Genomic DNA, 14736 nt, shown 5'->3' with positions numbered 1-14736 from the left:
TATAGGCCATGTTTTTCAGCCCCTAAAAAGGGCTGAAAAATGCCAACTCGGCTTATACGCGGGTCAATACGGTAGGTGGAGGGAGGGGGGAAACCACCGCTGCCTCCAGCACGCCTTCCCCCGGGCCAGGAGCAGCCTGCGCAGCCTCCTGCGATCCGGGGGGGGGGGCGCCGCCGCCAGCGTGCCTTCCCCCGGGCCAGGAGCGGCCTACGCAGCCTCCTGCGTGCCGGGGGGGCTGCCGCTGCCGCCGCCGCCTCCAGCATGCCTTCCCCGGGCCAGGAGCGGCCTGCGCAGGGCCAGGAGCGGCCTGCGCAGCCTCCTGCGATCCGGGGGGGCGCCGCCGCCTCCAGCATGCCTTCCCCCGGGCCAGGAGCGGCCTGCGCAGCCTCCTGCGCGCCGGGGGGGCCGCCGCCGCCAGCTAATCGCCGCCTCTCCCGGTAAGTAGGGCGTTCAGGGGCTCTTCCCCCTCCCCCCCTAGGGTGGCGCTGGGGTCGGGGTGGGTCTGGAGGGCCCGGGAGGTCGGTTGGGAGGGCGACCCGGGGGTTGTATAAGCCGACCCTTGGCTTATATGCGGATGCCTAATTTTCCCCCATTTTTGGGGTGAAATTAGGCACCTCGGCTTATACACGGGTCGGCTTATACGCGAGTATATACGGTACCTGTTTTAGTCTCCAGGGATGTTTGCATAAGTGGCATTGTTTCTTGTATTTAAAGTTGTATTGTTTAAAAATTCCGTTACACTCCTCTGGGTTTAAATATGTCAAAAGGTGGGATTGAAATCTATTAAATAGAACCTTTAAGTATAGCTAGTTGATAACCATTGCTTTTTCTAGAATATTAGGAAATTGTTGGTCTGAAATAAAGAAAAAATCGGAATGGGGCTTTTCAGTAGTTTTTGAGGGAAACTGTGACTTAGAGGAGAGGAGATGGCATGGTGTATTGTTAATACTGTAAACATTTTATAACAATAAATGCAATATACACTCTCTAAATATATAATTGCAAGACAGTTTGAAAATATTGGTAACAGTCTTTTACGTGCATAAGAAATATGTATTTTGAGATGTTATATGGTATGATATAAAGACTCTTCAGGAGCATGTAAACCGCCTCAAGGATGGCATATAATTCATAGATCAGTTGTTGCCCACTGCCTGGTATAGTTGTCTTGGGTAGCAAACTTCATAAATGGGCATTTAACAGTCCTAATCATAAATCTAATGCAACGTATGATGTCTAAGAGGGATGTGTCAAGTACAATTAGATTTCCATTTGATGTTGTGGGAGAGCATTTGGTCAGTGATGACTGCATCCTTTCTGTGGAATTTGATACTCCAATCACTCTGTCCCAGTGGCCCTTCAAAATATTTAGTTCACAAGCAGACTGCTGTGTGAAATCAGAGAAAAACAAACATGCTGTAAGCACTTTCAAGCTAACCGCTTAGTTTGGTTTTGTTTGATAAAGTTTCCCATATTTTGATTCATATGAGTAGTTTTAAAAAGCTACTAAAAGGAAGGCAGTCTTCAGTTGTGGCTGACCACATCCCCCATAACATAAGAGGGTACTGACTTTGTCACTGGCTACAGTTCATTTATAGTTTTATGAAAATAAATTGCAATGTTTATTCTTCTTAAGCTTTCTGATTTCTCTGTGAAAGAGCTCTCGTGTTTTTAAATGTTTCTGCTGCTTTGAATGCAATTAGAACACACATGCTATAGTAGTACGTATTCCAATTATGAGAGCACTTATTCCCTCCCCCAGCACTTATGCCTCAGTTGACAGCTGCTGTGTTAGAGCGAAGAGTTTCAGTCCAAAAGCATGTTTCCCTGTCCTGTCACTGGAACACAAGTCTTTCTTTCTTTCTTTCTTTCTTTCTTTCTTTCTTTCTTTCTTTCTTTCTTTCTTTCTTCCTTCCTTCCTTCCTTCCTTCCTTCCTTCCTTCCTTCCTTCCTTCCTTCCTTCCTTCCTTCCTTCCTTCCTTCCTTCCTTTCACCATAGAACTTATCCGAAAACATTATCCTAAACTATTTTGACTTTGCTAATAATAAAAAATAAATTAAAAAAGTGAACTGAAGTTGCCAGCTCCAGCTTGGGAAGTTCCTGGAGGTTTGGAGGCAGTTCCTATGGAGGTTGGGGTTTTGAGAGGAGAGGAAGGAGATAAGTTATAATTCTGGAGATAAGTTGTAATTCTGGGAGAACTCCTGGCGCCACCTGGAGACTGGAAACTCTAAAATGAACCTAGGAAGAAAAGTGGGTGTGGGTGTCAATGATTGGGAAATTCTTCCCACCCTGAATGTATATAACCCCTTCTAGGAGCTCTTAGAGGCTTGAGCAGGCCAATTTGTCCAAGTCTTTTTCTCTCTCTCTGATTGAACTGCTCTCATTTTAACATTGCAGGCATCTTGGAACAGCCCTCATCAGAGCTTTTGTTTTTTTCTTTTGGTTCAGAAAAGTCAATTTTCTGCATTTTTGTATTTAGTTATCTATTTAAAACGTTTATTAGCTGTCTTTCTTCTGTATGGAGCTCCAGGCAGCTTACAGCACAAATAGAGTACATAAAAACACATTAAAACCAAAATTTTAAAATCATAGTTTAGGATTGCTTCAAGTATATGTAGTCCTAAATAAAACTAGGGAGGACTTGAAGTATATAACCCCTTGTACATGAATGACTTGGTTTTGCTTCCCTTAGGGTTGGCACAAGCCACCCATTTTATTATTAGATACATAAAAGATGTTCACATAATTCAATTGAAACCAGGAATTAATTAAAAGCCAGATACTTGTCACTACTGTCAGTCGTGGTTTCTTGCTATCTACGCCAAAGCATTTTATCTGTTCTATCTAATGTGAATTGCCAAACTAACACCACTAAAAGGAGAGAGTATCATCTAAGCAATATTCATATGATGTATAACAACCATTGTTAAAGTGATTCCATTTGAGGTTTGAGCATGGATAATCACCTGTACATTACATTGAAATCACAATAAGTTACATGCCCGGCATTCCTGTGCAAACCGCTCTGCAAATCAGTACTTGTCTTGCCTTCAAGGAAGAAAATGTCCCTTTTCACTCCGCATGCAGGGGGAAAAGAAAAAGCTTCAACTCTGTCATCACATTTCATCCCTGTGTTTCAGGTTCCTTTTGCCACTTCCTTTAATATTCTTGCATTTTGCAAAGCATCGCAAGTGTGTTGCATCCCTATAATTGACATAGTTTGTTTATTAGAGTCTTGTTTGTACAACTTTATACCTTGTGCACGCTGCACTGCTAAAGTATCAGGAAATTACTCTCCCGCCCCTCAGTTGTTTTTGAGTTTTTCATAATCTACATGATTGCAAATTTAATATGATTTAGAATCACTGCAGATTTTTTGTCACATTCAGATTGAGATTTGAATGTATGTGCGAAATGAACAGTTTATTCATTCTTGACAGGAACATGTAATCCCCACCCCCATAATAAGATATGAAGCAAACCAATTCAGCAGGTTAGTCTTCAACTTTTACAGATACAAAGCCTGCCCATGAAAGGAAAACAAGCTCAGCTCACAGCTGTGTGAGTTTACCCTTGCTAGAGAGCTCTCCTCATAGTTGATGACCACAGCCCTTTACCTAATATTGAGTCAAATTATTGGACCATCTATCCCATTACTGTCCACTCTGGAATGTGCTCTAAGCTCTCAGGCTAGTTTTACTAAGCCTAGCTTTCAGGGCCCTTTATTCATAACTCAGCTTTAAAGAAATAACTTGCTAGACACCAATTTGCAAATGGGGGACTAAAGTGCAGGAAGTACATAATGTTCTAACGTCTGTGCATATAATCTGCTAAAATAAACCTGAATCTTACTTAATGTTATTTTTCCTGATGGTATCCATGACTTGCCCTAAGTTTAACAGAAAAGGGTTGATTCCATACCCTCCCTATTGTGCTATGGCAGCCCAGATATAAAGCAGTATATTACCTATCTATGAACGTGGTGGGGAGAGAAAAATATGGAACATAAGAAATCATAAATGGATAGTTGTGTACAGTACTGCTAGGTCCTGAAGTCTTCAGAAATGTTTCTGTCAACATTCTTTTTTTATCAACACTATGTTAATCATTGCTTTTAAAATATGGATGAAGTTGCATGGATACTTGCAGGAATATTATAGTATAAGGTTCAAAATAAATCTAAAGATATAACATTATTTTAAGATTAGTTCTTTTTATGGGAAGAAGATTAGTGCTTTTTGTGGGCCAGAAGAACATTTGTTTGTTTGCATTTTCTTTGGTATAATATATATCAGGTTTGCCATACACCTCTTTCTTTTAAAAAATACCTTGTCTTACAGGACATTTTCAAGGGAAGGGCATTGTTTAATTGTTTAAAGTATTTCTCTGCTTCCTTTCCACCCAGTTCAGGGCCCCCAAGACGGCAAACATTAAACCATTATAGCATTTAAAATACAAATATATATAAAATAACACAATTAAAACATAAACACATTAAACACACAGGAAGTTGGGCTAATAAGAGGAGTCAGTGGTCTTTCAAGTATGTTGGCAGTAAGGTGTATAGGGCTTTAAAGGTCAGTACCAGCATCTTGAATTAGGGTTAGAAGCAAATAATAATGCCAGCAGAAGTCTTGAGTTATGTAAACTGTTCAGTAAATAATGGCTTTTTGAATGGCTGTTGCTTTGAAAATTTAAGTTTCCATTGTCAAGAATATTGGCAGTTGATTCCTTTATATAGTTCAACAAAATATGTAGACCAATTTCTTATCTATTTTATCAAAACCATTTCCCTTAATATTAAAATACAACCTAATAGATATGTATATAAGCATTTTTACAGAAAGTAATTGCTTTAAATTGAGGTATATTTTTCCACTGAGGTCATTATCTTTAATAATTTCCAACATACCATTTACCATTCAGCAAAATAGTATAATAAGTTGTCATTTTATATCCCAAAATTGCTAGGAGGAAACTGTGTAATGAAAGTTGGAGATAAATTACTCAAAAAATAGTGACTAATCATCGCTATTGATATTCTCTGATGAACTAGATAAGAACTTTTTTTTTCTTTTATAGGCTTTGAACTTCAAAATAGATTGGCTTCAACAGAGTTCAGTTTTTAATTGCAATCTGTCTCATTGCAGCATCAGACAGAATCCGCCAGCCCAACGGTGTTACCACCCTCCGCTTTCCCTTTAGACTTGCTAAACAATGCTGTCGCTGGATTTAGTACTGTGGAAGAACTTATCCGGTACCTTGAACCAGACAGATGGCAGTTAGATTTGGAAGACTTGTATAAACCAGCCTGGCAGCTCCTTGGAAAAGCATACATTCATGGAAGAAAATCTAGAGGTAAGCAGCTGTTCTATGATTTTGCTTTTTTGTTGTTTTTGGCCCTCATATTCTAGCATAGAACTGTTAATCTCCTGAGAGAATTTACAGATAGGTATTCCTTCTGTATATTTATTGTATGTACAAGATCATCATCCTGCAGCTATTACATTTAGAGTGTGCGTATTACACTGTCATTGGAATGGAATGAAATATCTGGAACTGTTCACTGTTTATGTGATTGTGCCCCATTCAATGGGAGAGGTAAAGGGTTCTCCCAAGAGTGCTGAAATCTCCCTCTTCTTTGTGGGGTGGCCCCACTCCTGCTTCTGCGATTTGGACCTGGACCAGTCACTTTACAGTGAGAGTGAATGCCTGAAGTGATTCGTGGAGAATAAGACCAACAGTAGATTACATCATTGGTCTCCAAAATGGTGCCCCAGGGCACCATGGTGCCCACCAGCACTTTTCCTGGTGCCCACCAAGTGTTTTTTACAAAGTGGGTGTTGCCAGGTGAGGCTTTTTTGCCCAGCAGGGCTTCTGATTGGCCATTGGAGATATTGGTTGGCTGCGGATGTTTTTAAAAAGTTGGTGCTGCAGAAGCTGCCACCACAGCACAAGGATCTTCACTGTGTGACTGACGGTAAGCTACAGTGTGTATGTAAGAATATCTTTTAAAACATATAACGGAGCTGAACCATATGATCTATGGAGAACTAATAGTTATGATTCACAAGACCTTGAAATCATATATTTTTTAAAAAGATAAACATTGGCAAATAGCAATACTTTAATTGGGAAAGAGCGAAAGTATTGCTATTTGTCAATGTTTATCTTTTTTAGATTCTTCTGTATATTAACAGGTATTGGATAAAATCTGTACAAAAACCACTCCTGCAGAATTATGCTTTCTTGCTCCTTGACAAAAAGAAAACACTATCAGAATAAATCTTTTTAAAAGGTTCTAATTAGACACTGAAATAGAATTTCCATTGAATAAACATATCCCAGTTTTGCCACATCCATCTTAAAAAGACCACCCTGAGACTGCATTAACAAGTCTGAAATGTAATAGCCTAAGGCAGAAAAGAAAATGTGTCCCATTGAGATGACATGGTATTAACTGTTGACATGTAGAATTGTTACAGAAATGAAATGTTTGATTTTTAATACTATTTGATGCCTTTTTGAGGGGGGGGGGTGGAAATACATTCACTGAAAGTAGTGGGTTTTGGTGACCTGAATGTGTTGATGATTTAATTGAAAGTTCACCTTGGGCTTCAAATACCATAGTTTAGATTAGTTACTTTTCAGTTTTGTCATTTTAATTGTGTTCTCTCGGCAGCAATATAGATGTAAAGAAATGCTAAGGTCTCAAAAGCTAGTATTTGATCCTTCAAATTAAAGAAAGTTAGGATTGGGACAGGAGAGATTATTTTCATTTGGACATTTCATTTGAATCTTCTGAGTGAGGCAACATGGAGTAATAATTTGTAGAATTGTGAAACTTCCTTTGTAAATGTCCTGACCATAATGAGTCCAATCTGGATATATTCTTGGAAGGCACAAATCTAGCAAAGGGTGGACCCCATTTTGGGGCAGGTCCCACCCAACCGACGGTAGGAAACTTGGGCCAAGGGGCAAAGCCCATATGCCCAAGGACAGAGGGGTTAGAGAATAGAACAAAGAGTCAAGGGACAGAGCCAACAGAAAATACTGTTTTGTCTAAGATGAACAGCTCTCTCTCTCTTGCTCTGTCTCTGGCTGAAGTGATAGAAGTAAGAAAAGTGACCTTGGGCCACTCAAAACACTCTCAGCCTAACATCCCTCACAGGATTGTTGTGAGATAAAATGGAGGAGAGAAGAATGATGTAAGCCACTTTGGGTCCCCATTGGAAAGAAAGGAGAACTTATAAATATCTCCGAATGGCAATCCTTGGTAATTTCCACAATTAGGGAATGGTTGGTTAAAGTCTGGAGATCTGCCATGATAGTGCAGGTATGAGAAGGGTTGAGATAGATTTTAGTTTCCTTTCATTAATTGTAAGCATTGTTACAATCTTGATATAAACAGATAAATGTTTTAGGTTGCTTCTGTATGGTATAATTTGAAAATGGTAAAAACGTTTTAAGGTAAAAAAAGATCTGTGTGTATAACAAAATCCAAATGCAGCTAATTGAAGAAATCTTAAAATATTAGTGTATCACTGGTAGGTTTATTCTCACTAACACTTACAAAAATTTGTGTTTATTAATCAGTGTTTGTGAGAAACTTTTTATTTGAAGCTACCTAGTAGGAACATTTTTTGTGTTTGGATTAGATTTGGTTTTCAGTTTAATAGCTCTTATTCATATCATGACTTTGCCACTGCAAACAACTTTTCTGAACTTGTTCTGAAAAAGGTCTTTTGACTTTTGTGTCAAACATGATGAATGAATGGGTGCTGAGTTCAAAGGGTGTTTAAATTTTCACATTCTAATAGGCTTTATAGTTCAGTTCACTTGGTAGATCCATATAACCTTTTATTTTAGCTGAGCAAACATTTTAAAGGAATATATATACATTATCTCATTTAGTCTTATGCTCTACAGTATGTTAAAGTATATTTATATTTTGTACAAGACAGATAGTGGAACGGAAGGGAGAGATGAAGGGAAATTCTCACTTCAAAGACTTGATGATATAATATAAAAAAAAGTACAGAAGTCAAACTTCTGGCAAGCTATTCATGTAAAGTGCAGTATACTGAAAAGGTACATACCGTAGTATAATTAATGTATCTTGACAAGTGATGAAATCTAGTTATCCAAATTCAGGTAGTTCTGTATGGATTCTGGGTATTGGTTCAAATTCTGGTAAGTGGCAACACCCAAAATACCTCAATTAAGATTCAGTAGTTGGAATACAATTAAAGGCATAATTATGTCTGAAGTTGAATTGGACCTTTGGTCCAATAAGGTCTGTTGCCTTCTGTGGCTAACAGCAGCTCTCCAGGGTTGCAGGTAAAGGTCTTCCACCTCACCTTTTCACTGATGCTTTTAACTGGTGAGGCTAGAGATTGAACCAGAGGACCTTCTGCAGGTAATTCAGATGATCTGTCACTGAGCCATGGCCCCCATTGATACCAGTCTGAATCATGAGCTTGAGGAAGACATATCTATCAGCTGGCTAGGAATAAAGCTTAACTCCCATGATGCACAAGAGTCCTCATTGCACAGAGCCATGTACATCCAGCAGTTCTGTAGTTAGTAGATCTATCACTGAAAGTGAAGGGATGGAGCAATGAGTATTTATACTGGTAAAACCTGATGAACAACTGACAAGAAATGTTGTTGTTGTTTTTAAATTTTCAGTGGTCGATCTGAACCTTCTGAAGGAGGAAGTGCGACTGTATAGCTGTACTCCGCGTAACATTTCGGTGTCGCTACGGGAAGAGCTGAAGCGAACAGACACCATCTTTTGGCCACTTTGTCTGCTGGTTAAACGTTGTGGTGGAAATTGTGCCTGCTGTCAGCATTCTTGTAGTGAGTGCCAGTGTGTGCCCACCAAGGTCACCAAAAAATACCATGAGGTATAGTGCTCCCCCCCATAAATAAATTGTAACCAAAAACAAAACAAAACCTTATGAACAATTACTGGGACACCTGTGTTTGTCTGTAGAAGCAAAAAATCAATAGAAGTCTAGTGGCACCTTAAAGACTTCAAAACATTTCATTCCAGCAAAAGCTTTTGTGGACTGGAACCCACTTCTTCAGATGCAATGAGATGGCATCTAAACAAGTGCGCTCTGCTTCATGAAAGTTTATGTTAGAATACATTTTGTGTCCCGTTATAGAGAAGTGTTGTGTATAAGGTTTTACATAAGTGGAGTGGTTGGGTCATAGGAGAATTACTTCATCAAATTGCACAGGTCTGGAGAAGGCTGCTGCTTTACTTGTGGGGATATATAGTCTTAACGTTATGATCATCATACCTCTTGATATAAAAGAAGACTTTCTTGAACTGTCCTCTTGCAGGTCCTACAGCTGAAGCCCAGGAGCGGTGTAAGAGGACTACATAAATCTCTGACAGATGTACCTTTGGAACATCACGAGGAATGTGAATGTGTTTGTAAAGGAAATACAGAAGGATAAAAGAAGCTAGATTTGCTTGTTTCTTTTACAGAGCATTCAAACAGTGGCTGATTCTGTTCTGGGGCTTGTGCATTAATTCCCTTCTATAATCTCAGTTGTTTTCTTGGAAAATCGTCATGACTGACAGCTCTGGGAGAAAAAAGGACACAATCAAACTGGGGTTATATATGTAATGTAAAAGCTTTGTTTAGAAGTATAGGAAAAGACAGACGAAGACTGGACTCTGGTTGTCTTGCTTCTACAGGTCTGTTACTTCTGGCTTACAGTTTGAAACATCTGGAATCTCTCAAGTCTACTCAGCAACTCCTGTGTATTCTAAATCAAAGTGTTAATTGTCTTACAGACTGGCTTATTTTGAATGAAGCTTAATTTTTCGTAGATACGAGTAGAAAAGACTGGACACTTTGTCATGGTTCCCAGTAAAAATACTTAGCAAAGCTGAACAGTCAGGGTATGTGAGGAAGAAGGAGAAGATGGAAATAGGGAGTGTTTTTATTCTTCTCTCTATAGCCTGCAAGTGTTTTTGTTTATATTTTTATTGTGTACATTTTTATACTCTTTTTGGCAGCATAATTATTTGCTTTTCTAATCTTGTGAAATATCTATTTTTTACCAAAGGTATTTAATATTCTTTTTTTATTACAGCCTAGATAAAAGACTGTTAGTTTTGTAAGACTTTGGAGTGAGAGATATAGAGAGGAGGAAACAAGATAAAATCACTGTTTCAGCAAGGAAAGGAGCTAAATAGTGTCTATGCACATAGAAGAGATAAAAATATCATCCAGAATTTAAAGGTGTGTGCAAATTAGCCTCTGTGATGTTGATGATTAATGTAGCTATCAGAAGCCAGTTCTTTATATATTAGCACCCCAATCCAGAAAAGTCGATCCATGGGCAGAAGCAGGCTTCCACAAACATATCAGTTATTAGATCAGGGACCACAGGCACAAATTGGATGTGCATTGAAATTTCTTCCTTTCAGTGGGATGTGCATCCTCATAAACATTCTGGCACAACTAATCATGCATAAATACCCTTATGACATGCAATTAATGTTGGATTGGGGTGTGAGTATTATTAACATTAAAAAAAAAAAACAACCAAGGGGACTGTCTTGTAGACTGATCCTAAACATGTTTATTCAGAGTTGTCCAATTGAGTACAGTGGGACTTGCTTCCTAGCAAATATGTTTCAGGTTACAGTCTTAATTGTTACATTAACAAGAGACATCTCTTGACAATACTATCATCACTGCTGACATTTCAGTGTCATCTTGCCTCCATAATATATAAGGTATTCATGAAAAAGACGCACATATTTATTGCTTCAGGTGTAAGGGTTTTTATATTAATGTTGATGGTTATTTTCTCTTAAGAACAGTGGGCTTCCAATATTTTAATGATGTATAGTGCATTTTTATGAAATGTGGTTTTGCTTATGTACAGTCTATGTGTAAGCCAGTACATTTATCCACCCTTTGCCAAGAGGGAAAAAAGCAGTAAAATATTTTGCTTGTACAATGCTTTAACTTTGTCTAGTATACTTTCTGTGTTTCCCTTTACTATTTTTATTTATGTACCATAATATTGGTACAACACTCAAGTCTGTGGGGCTGTTTCAAACTGGGAACAGGTGTAGAGGGGAAGGCTTAAAGCCCTCACCCACCCATTGTTCCACAATACTCATCCAAATCTGAACTTAGTGTGTGTGCTAGCGAAAGAAAAATAAAACTTGTTGGAGCTCCATTGATAGAACTCCCACGATCACATCTTATTTGGCCCTCAGTATGCTTCCCAGTATACAGATATGCTACAAAAAATCAGCCCTCTGAATTTCTGTATGTTGGTAGTTATAAAAGAAAAAATGGATCTCAGGTTAGCATTGTAGGAAAGAAATATAGCATGGGTCTTTTCTTCCAACACCTCATTCTCTGACATAGAAAGATTCTACCATCCATGTTCAGCACAGATAAAACAGGTGATTTGGGTGAAATATAGCAACCTCTCCACTTGAATCGTCTGTTGGTAGACTTCAAGATTCTTATCGTAGATCACTCATTTGAGACTGGGAATGGCTCATATACAAATGGTGCAATGAACTTCTACGCATCACTACCGTCATTACTATAATTATGTTGGTAGCTATATTTCTGCTGCTATTTATGTTTTTAAGTATGTGCACTACACTTACAGTTTTTCAAAAAGCAGGTGCATCATTTCCAGAACTTCTCTCTCTCTCTCTGATAATTCTTAAAGTATCCTACGTTGTCTTTGTCAACTATTGCAATCACACCAATAAGTATGGTAGTATAGCTTTCTAACAAACAGGAGGATAATGACCATGGAGATCTGTTTTACTGTTTAAATACTTTAAGTATTTTAAATATTAAATAGTTTAAGCATGTCAAAATATTTCCAGTTGTGTGAAGGAAGTCTTCTTATGAATGACTTGGCTTTAAGCAGTTTCCTATAAGATTGGTATTTACAAACGAGATATGTGATACTGAAATGCTGTGAAAAATGCTGAGAATTTATAGGGCAACATGCTTTCAGAAAATAGCTTCCTCCAGATCATTATACATATCTGCTTTCCAAATAAGCCCTAGTTTGTTGCTTTCTGCAGCGTGAATGAAAAACTGAACTATAGAAGTAATTTCCCAAGCCACATGCTAGGTAAAGAGCAAGTGGGGATGGAAGCACAGGAACTCAGGGGCTCTTGAGGCTTGTTTGCATAATGACAAACCACGGTTCGTTGTCGTGTCTAAATATATCCTAATGTTTTTCTGATCACTTCCAAAAGACAACTGATTTTTTTAAGTGCTATAAAGGATTACAGCCAAGGGTGCAGTTCAAAGGCACTGAAGCTGTATTGAGATCAGTAGAATTGGGATTACACTTTTCATTTTCAAAGAAAAAAGGTGATGTTAAAAATTGTAATCTGTAATGCATTTTTATCAGCTGAGGAACAACTGTGTCAGTTTGAGTGATTTATGGATCCTTTAGTCTATCATGCTACTTTTGAAAAGGATTTGTCTGCAACCTTGGGGTTTTAAACCAAAATACTTGCCTGCAGAATTAGTGAAGCATTCCTGCAATGTAGGCTTTGTGTGATGAACATAACATCCCAGTTTATGTGTACCATCCTTCTGGTAAAAGTATTCAGGTTGGGCTGGTAGGTTCCTTTGAAAATAAGCCATTATTAAAAGGTGAAAATTCCAAAATCTCTTAGATGGTTCTAAAAATACTAAACTGTGTCCCAATACTTTTGAAAGCCTAGTCTCCTTTCCAATTTGTTTCAGATATTTTTTTAAAAAGGAAATAAGGTATCTTTCTTAAACTGGACCTGAATTTTATTAATAAAACATCCTGTACTGAATTGGTTATTTCCATCATCCATTTTCTCCATTGAAACACGATAGTTCAAAATTTATTCTACCTTTTGATCTGGCAGTTAAAAACTACAACAGCCAGGTTAGTGTGCACCAACAACTTAATATTCATGTTTGACAAAATCTATAACAATTGTGGTGTGGGCAAGTAACACTCGAGCAGCTGTTTTTACCATCATGATACCTAGATTCATTTCTGAAAATCAACTGTAACTGCAATATGAAATAGAACATATAAAAATTATAAATGAAAGTTGGAAGAAAAGAAGTAGTTATTGCTAATATTAGTGTACATTATTCTCACTTAATTTTTTTTCTAGTGAATTTGCATTCTAATAGCATGAAATATTTCTGCTTTCATAAGGTAAAGCATAGAGGTTTTGTGCCTTAAGAAAAAAAATTGAATATTCAATTGCCTTGTAATGTTTGGGATCTAATAGCTAGTGAAGGGTTTTTGTTCAGTTTCACTTGCAGTATTCTTCTGATGTTTGTATCCGCTTTGTTAATAATTACTCTAGAGTTAAAATTTAAAGATAAGAATGTGAGATTACTGTGTGCTACATGATAGCAAAGGGCCTATGCCTAGAAAAATAATCCTATGTAAAATCACACCTTTATTTTTCAACCTGGCTCAGGTTTCTAGAGTGAATGATAGCCTTTGAACTGTTGCCAGATAGCTTCCCTGTGCAACTCTGCTTCTCATGGAAAATAAGAACATAGAGAACAAAGGAAATTTAGGGTGCAATCCAGAACCATTTAAATCAGCAGGCGTTTTATGTTTATTTCAAAGGTTGGTGACTTGTAGTCTTGGTTCAGAAAAAAATGGAATGGAATGCTAAACAGAGAAAATGTTAATATTTTGGGGGATGCAGCATAACTCTGATTTGTTATAGTTGCCAGAAAATTTATTTACATAAAGAGTATTTTCAAAAATCATTTTGTGTATGATAGGATTTTTGAACACCACACACTTCTCTTTAAGGTCATTTAAAAAATCAAAACAATTTAATTGATTTTGCGCCGTTAACAGTCCAATCCTGAGGACCGTTGCTGCAGTGATGGCCAGCCGCTGATGCAAAAGTAGCGCCGCTGGTCCATTCCCTGGGGGGGAATAACATGCCCCTCCATGAGGCACAGATTGCATAGCAAGCACCTCGGCAACACACTTCAATCAGACAATGGCAGCCAATGTCACCCCTGTGAGTGCTGCACACAGGGGCAGCCGATCACCTTGATGCCATTCCCCCCCCCTTGGAGAGCCAGCTGACAGGGAGGAAAAGCCCAGCGACAGCCCAATGCCAGCAGAGGCAGATGGCCCAAGCTCCCCCAAGCCCATAGGGGAAGAGCACCCATGTGGTAGACAGCAAAAGTGTTGCCCACATGCAACTATCCCTGCCCCAAGCCACATAACCCCTTTCCCTGGAAAAGTAATAGAAAGAAAGACACAAAAAGACAGAAGCCATCCTCAAACCCACAGCCCCGCCCCCCAGACATGCATCCTAACCACTGGGCCAAAAGGGTAGCTTCTATAAGGAGGCAGGGCATTAGGCCCTTCATTGCCACCCTGATGGCACCACCAGCCACATGGGGTCAAGGCAGAGACCATTGTACAGACAGGCACGGCTCAGTGGAAAGGCACTGGGATAGCGTGTTCAGAAATCCCGGCTGAATCTGCACATGGGGAAGAGGCCAGCAACAGGCAAGAGCCTTAGAGCCAACATTCTGCCCCAGCAAACTGCAAAAGGGGGAACCAGGCAGCCCAACTGTTTGGCCACCCTGGAGATCCATAATTTTGGCAAAGACGCCGCTCCATGACTATTCTATGCTGCAACCGTGGCAGCACCTCCCTTACATCCATCCTGGGTTCCCTACACT

General features: G+C 39.0%; 1 protein-coding gene across 1 annotated transcript in view; it reads left to right on the top strand.

The window, feature by feature from the left end:
• Positions 1-9654, top strand: part of PDGFC (platelet derived growth factor C) — a 162857-nt gene extending 153203 nt beyond the window's left edge. Inside the window, exons 4-6 of the mRNA XM_056855565.1 lie at positions 5152-5359; positions 8693-8910; positions 9356-9654. Of these exons, the coding sequence (XP_056711543.1) occupies positions 5152-5359; positions 8693-8910; positions 9356-9472 (543 nt within the window). The 3' untranslated portion in view covers positions 9473-9654. The remainder of the gene's footprint in view (positions 1-5151; positions 5360-8692; positions 8911-9355) is intronic.
• The last annotated feature ends 5082 nt before the right edge of the window (positions 9655-14736 follow it).

The sequence above is a fragment of the Euleptes europaea genome, chromosome 9 (assembly GCF_029931775.1).
Source record: "Euleptes europaea isolate rEulEur1 chromosome 9, rEulEur1.hap1, whole genome shotgun sequence".
NCBI classification, from domain to species: Eukaryota; Metazoa; Chordata; class Lepidosauria; order Squamata; family Sphaerodactylidae; genus Euleptes; species Euleptes europaea.
The sequence above is the reverse complement of the archived record's forward strand: the minus strand, read 5'-3'. Positions and strand labels throughout refer to the sequence as shown.